This window comes from Apaloderma vittatum, unplaced genomic scaffold (genome assembly GCF_000703405.1).
Source record: "Apaloderma vittatum isolate BGI_N311 unplaced genomic scaffold, ASM70340v1 scaffold18615, whole genome shotgun sequence".
NCBI classification, from domain to species: Eukaryota; Metazoa; Chordata; class Aves; order Trogoniformes; family Trogonidae; genus Apaloderma; species Apaloderma vittatum.
In genome coordinates this window covers 1-6,027 of record NW_009717851.1, presented here as the reverse complement: position 1 = coordinate 6,027, position 6,027 = coordinate 1, and the positions used below count along the sequence as shown (strand labels likewise).

Below are 6,027 nucleotides of genomic sequence, written 5' to 3'. Positions count from 1 at the left end.
CCTACACTGTAATAGAGACAAAAGGTTCCTATGGATTATAGCCTCCTTCATTAGATGGTCCTGATTGATCCCTAGGGAAGGTCTGAATGTACACTGAAAGAAGCATGAGTCCCAGGGAAAAAAACGTAATCTCAATGCATGAAAGAGCACAGGCAAGCTACTTAAGTTTATTAAAAGGTTGACTATAAACCTTAATTTTCCTTTAAATATAATACAGTTTCACACATTCCAATCATCACACTGAATATAATTTCAGTTAGTATTACTTACTGCCCAGCAGTTTAGAGCTTATGGTCTGGTTTACAGAACTAAAATATTCACTCAGATTTTTAACAAGAGGCATCTTTTTAACAGCTTTAAGTTCACAGGGATGAAGGTCTCTTTTCAAAGCTACTGTGTTAAAACTGTATGACCACACAGATCAAAGAAGCATCTGTTCTAAAACATCTCACAATATTGGAACAGAAAACAATTGTATTCAGCTGCACATATAAAACAGCTATTTCTAGAAATGCCTGAGTGGTCCCAGTCATGTAATAATACTGCACAGTGCCTCAGTGCATCTATTTTCAGGTCTCAGCACAGCTGTAACACTAAGTAAGGCACAGCAAGGCAGCAGCTGTGCATCTGATACCTCCTGCAAGAGTATTTTGTCTCTCCCACTTCTCTGCAGGGAACCTTGAAGAAGGCAAAAACACAGCGGGTATTCTGCAACACTCACCTCTCTGGCAGCCAAGACTATGGTTGTTAATTGGGAACGATCACCCCATTCTGCTAAAAACGTTAAAGTAAAAGCTTGAACAAAGATTGGAGAAATAAAATGTAGCCACTTCTTCTGAGGTATGGTGGTGCCTGGCCCTGATTCCACATCTCCTGGCCCGTTTAACAGTTTAGTTCTCTGAAGCTGTGGAGGACAAGGGAAAACAAACACAAGATTAGAAATGTCATCTAAACAACCCAAATGAAATCCTTAAGCAGTAAAGGTAACCATTTAGTATCTGGAATGCTGTTAGCTGCTGGCTGCTGCATTAACAAGATATTATTTCTATTAGACACCATTTAAAAAAATAACTACATATATATGCACACATATATGTGTGTATACATATCCACACACACATATATATACTCATATGCACCTCTAACTTCCAGCTACTATCCATCTTGTACTGCTTGCACTTACACAGCAGTTTCAGGAGGGATGGCATCTGTTTTTTAACCATAGATTTCCTCCTATTTTTAAAGTAGAGATTCCTCTCTTCCCAAGTGGTGGCTCTCAAACTTGGTTGTGATAAAACTAATGAAAAAAAAAATCTTAAACGAATTAAGACTTATACTCCACACTATTCTTTAGAAATGGACAAGTATATTTAGAAAGTTTACGGTAACAGGAACTTTTGCTGTGACACTACAAACCTCAGCATTAATCTGCCTTATCAAAAAAAGAAATAAAAGTAGAGGCAACAGCAAACCATTGATGTCCTCTCTGTTAGTAATGTATTTTAAAAAAAGCACACCAAAACCAAACCAAATACTTCCAGATGAAAACCACACTCTATGGAGAAAGTCCCATTTCTCTTGAGAAGCAAGGCTTGCCACAGAACTAGAATTGCCAGGTGAAACAGCCTGCAAGGGCCACTTCTGTCCCATTTACTGCACATTTTCTGTGTCACATATCACAGACAGAGCCGAACATTTCAAACACGACAGCGCCGTTCTGCAGCTTTGCAGCTGAAACTATTTCATCAGCGATAATTCACAAAAAGTTTTATAACTTACTTCCTCATCTTTTTTTTTAATTTCTGCTTGAACTTCCTCCAGCTCTTCCTGACCCTCATCTGGACTCATTTTCAAGCCTTCCCGAAGCATTCGGATGCCAAAAATTGCAAACAGTGCTGTTGACACATAGTATGTGTATACACGAGGAATGACTGTAGTGGCATAGCCAAATAAAACTGAAAAGAAAACAAATACCTCATTTAAAAAATAAACATGAGGATCATAATTTGTTTTTCCCATATCTAAGAAATGCTTACAATCAAAGTCTGCAATTCAAATATCCCCCGATAAATACATAGTGTCTTCTGTTAGTTTTATGTTTGGTTTTTTTTTTTTTGCAAAATAACAAGTCTAGAAACCCCAATCATTACTAGTCATGCCAGAGACTGAAGTCGATTAATGTTCACACAAGGCACACCAGGCAATGCTGATGTGCTGCTCTTCCCGAGATCCAGTATACGCAACATTATCCTTCCCATCAAGGACTAGTCCTGCCTTTCTCCCAGAATGCCATGAACCTATCATCTGTAATCAGGTTAGATTAGTCACAGTGTATACCAGCCAGTTCCACTTGTATATATAACTACACATTGTATATACAACTACACATATATATAACTACACTCTTTACAATCATTTATCAGAGAAAGCTAAAGATTTTCTGCAGTTAAATCTACCAGACATAGTCACAAAGCATCCGGCTGTGTGAATCCATGTCTGCTTTCCTTTGCCAAGTGCAAATACCTGCACATTACCATTCCCTTCTCTCCCACACTCCCCACAAACACACATGACCAACTTTGATCATCCTTTAATTTAAAAGCACCAATCCCACTCAAAGATCCAAAAGCTATCTCCACAGTGTATCTGCATTTACAGGTATTGAAGGGAATTGAACTAAGCCAAAACTAGGTCTCAGACATGATGAAATAGGTATCCAGGACAAGATACTTCTTCAAAAATTAAGAATAGTTCGCATTTTTTGGACAAAAAGGCCTGTATAAATGAGAGGAAATTAAAACTTCACCCCTAACATTCAAGGCTGCTTGGACCATGCACTCACAGTTGTCTCCATTCTTTTACTCTTCATGCAATTAGCTTAAAGGAAGCATATCACTATGTGTGGTTTCTTGCACACACTTGGTTGTAAAAAGCACTGCTACATAATCTGGAAATTAATCCATATCGCCACTAACAAAAGTAAAACTATGAGACTAAAATTAACCAGGCTGTACTATTAGTAAACATGGCATATACATACAGGCATGCATGAATAACAGTATTAGTTGCACAGCTAAATAAATAAGGAGTTCAACTAAACTTCTTTTAAAAGACTGAGAATACTAAAGCAATGCAAGAAACTATAAAAAAGTGGGGTTTTTTCCCTAGAATTACTTGCATGCACAAACATAGACGTAATGAAATTATCAGAACAGCAAGGTGGCTTTTTTTTTATCAAGCACAGCTTGCAAAAACACCCCAATTAGTTATTACTTGCTTGTGAGTTTACGTGAGCATGTGTTCATGAAATCAAGGTGGGCAAAACCCCCAGACACAGTTTGTACAAAACAAAGGCGGGGAGAGAGGGAGGGGGGCAGGGAAAGGCTCCTTTCGGAAAAGAACCTAATAGTTGGGAACCTCTAAACTGAGGGATAAAGCAAAAAAGAAAACTTTTATGAAAAAGCATCAAGAAAGATCAAAGAAAGACTTCATATAGAAAAACTGGAGAACCGTAATAGGCAGTAGGAAAGAGATAGCAAGATTTACAGAATAGCGCATCACCAGGGGTAGTAAATAACATTAAATGAAGCACGCAGTGAAAGAAAAGTCAAAAGACTGTTACATTGAGTAAAAGAAGAAACTCACAGTGCTATCGTTATGCACAGTGCGAACGGAAACTGCACTAAGACTGCAATAATAATTGCAGCAGTGTATATAGCAATAGCTACACACCCAAAAACCATTCACAGGAACACTTCAGAAGCCTGAAGGCAGTTAATCTGCTGTCTCTAGTGCATATAAACCAACAAATGCTATTTCAATTATTTCTGAAACAGGCATGGTAGAAGTGAGCACATACACAGCAAAACTTATGCGGCATCCGATACACCTGAATACTGCTCCATTTTACAATGATGGCTACGTAAGCACTCGAAGCTACAGGTTCCTCAAGCGCCACCTGATACTTCGCTTCCCCTCCCAGCTCCTGGCTCTGTCATTACCATCCATCCCAAAGCATTGTGGCAGAATGTCACCTTCCACTTACGCAGCTCCCAGCACAAATGCAAACAGTTACACGTACAGGGAGACAAGTCAGAAAAGGGAAATTTGTCATCATATTAAGAATCTTTCACTTTTGGAGGAAAAACAGAAGCCACTCTGGCATTTCCTTCAGATACGCTAATTTTAACAGGAGTTAAAAACAAAAAGGAAACCAGTGGCCCAAAAATCAAAGGATATGCTTAGGCTCCCAATCCCATTCCTCTTCCCTAAACTCATATTGACTTCTAAGGAGCAAAACCACCTCATTAGACATAAGAGTCTAAATATTGAATTTGAGACATAGTCCCGAGGAAAACCTTCACACTTTCCTCAAAGCAGAAAACTATGTGTACCTGCTACCTTCATTTAAATTTCAATTACAACTTATTGATTAATACACACCAAGCATATTTTAATAGATGAAACAAAAAGAAGAGTGCCAACCTGACAAACAGGTCATCAGTCCCAAGGCAAGCATAGCACCAGCCAGTACAGTCAAACGGTTGTACCGCATTGCCATGATGGCTGCAATGAAGAAGGTCTTATCCCCCAGTTCTGATACGATGATGACCGATATAGCAGCCACAAACGCATGAATAAAGCCCAAGTTAGTCTTGTCAGCTGATTCTTCACTGACAACGTGAACTGGAGCAACCGGTGAGGACCCTTTCTGTAAGAGGGAGGGTAAAAAAAAACCAAAAAACACCACAATAAAAAAAACCACTAGTTAATTAGGCTTGACTGGTTAGTTTGCAGAAGTACTGAGCTTGGTATTCCTCCTACCACTCGATACTGCACAGCATGACATTTTACATGTATATACCTCTCATGCAGCATTAACGGTCATTAACTAGTTACTGGCTGCCTCCTACCTCAAATCTCTAGGTAGGCCCTTAGCAAGAAGATTGTGCACTGATTATTAAAGCAGTATTTCACTATGCACACTACTACCAGAACACAAGAACCACTATAACAACAAAATATGGGGAAATCTGCTTTAGTTGAGCTCTAACATTGCTGTCTTTACAATGCCTGGGTATTTAATTTACAACCTTGATCAAACAATTTTCTAATATAAAGAATTAAACTCTTCAAACTAAAACTGAGCAATCAGGATAGCTCAGGAGGAATATGAAGTCCTTTCTAAAATTTTGCACAAGTTTTTCCTCGGCTTTTTTTGTATGTGCTCTGTTTGTTGAAAACTACCTTTAAGACTTCCAAGTGGTCAAACCGGACCAGCACATTGTAGATCTCACTTGCTCAAGTGTTTATTTTTAGAGATTAAGATACCTACAATCAAAAGCAAGACCCAAAATATGGAAGCCGGTGTTCACACGCTAAGCCAGAGACAGCTAAGCTTGTTTCAGCACACCTACCAGCAGAGACAGACTGCAACGTGTTTTAACAGGGTGACTTTCCCAGCATTCCACTTCTAGCAGTGCTGAAAGTTTTTTGGGGTTGATTCTAAGTTTCTCCATGCTCTCTACGATACACCACGACTTCCCAGAGTTCCTTCACCTTTAGCAGCTCTGTGAATTTTTGGGTTTGATCTTCAAAACTTGGCATGCTCTACATGCTACAGCAAACCAGACAGCAATAATTTTTTAATACCTCTGTGTGACCAGCCGGCATTAGAATCCCCTAACCAAGAACAGCACTTTAAAAGTTTTAATGCAAAGAAACTAATCTTGAATATCGAGTTAAAACCGGCAGGTTTTGAGCAGCAACAAAGCTGCTTTCATCTCTGCGAGGAAGACCTGGAGAGGTGGGTTCTCCCCCTCGGCATGCAGTAAGCAGGCTGGCACCAAAGTACTGACTGTTTGTCATGTCGGGGCTAAGTTTCTCTCTTCTAGCAGGAAAAACAATAAATATCCAAAATAAAAAACCCTACACTCCCCGCAGCTTTCTCTTTTTCTACTAAAAAGGTGTAATTTAAGGCTCGGTTGGCCTCTGGTTGCCGTCCTGCAGGCCGGGCCCGCCCCACCG

The 6,027-nt window shown here is 39.5% G+C and overlaps 1 protein-coding gene across 1 annotated transcript in view; it reads right to left on the bottom strand.

The window, feature by feature from the left end:
- Nucleotides 1-5,868, bottom strand: part of TMEM165 (transmembrane protein 165) — a 10,560-nt gene extending 4,692 nt beyond the window's left edge. Inside the window, exons 1-4 of the mRNA XM_009870064.1 lie at nucleotides 5,749-5,868; nucleotides 4,486-4,711; nucleotides 1,780-1,955; nucleotides 722-904 (exon numbers count right to left, since the gene is read on the bottom strand). Of these exons, the coding sequence (XP_009868366.1) occupies nucleotides 722-904; nucleotides 1,780-1,955; nucleotides 4,486-4,711; nucleotides 5,749-5,868 (705 nt within the window). The remainder of the gene's footprint in view (nucleotides 1-721; nucleotides 905-1,779; nucleotides 1,956-4,485; nucleotides 4,712-5,748) is intronic.
- Between the last annotated feature and the right edge of the window lie 159 nt (nucleotides 5,869-6,027).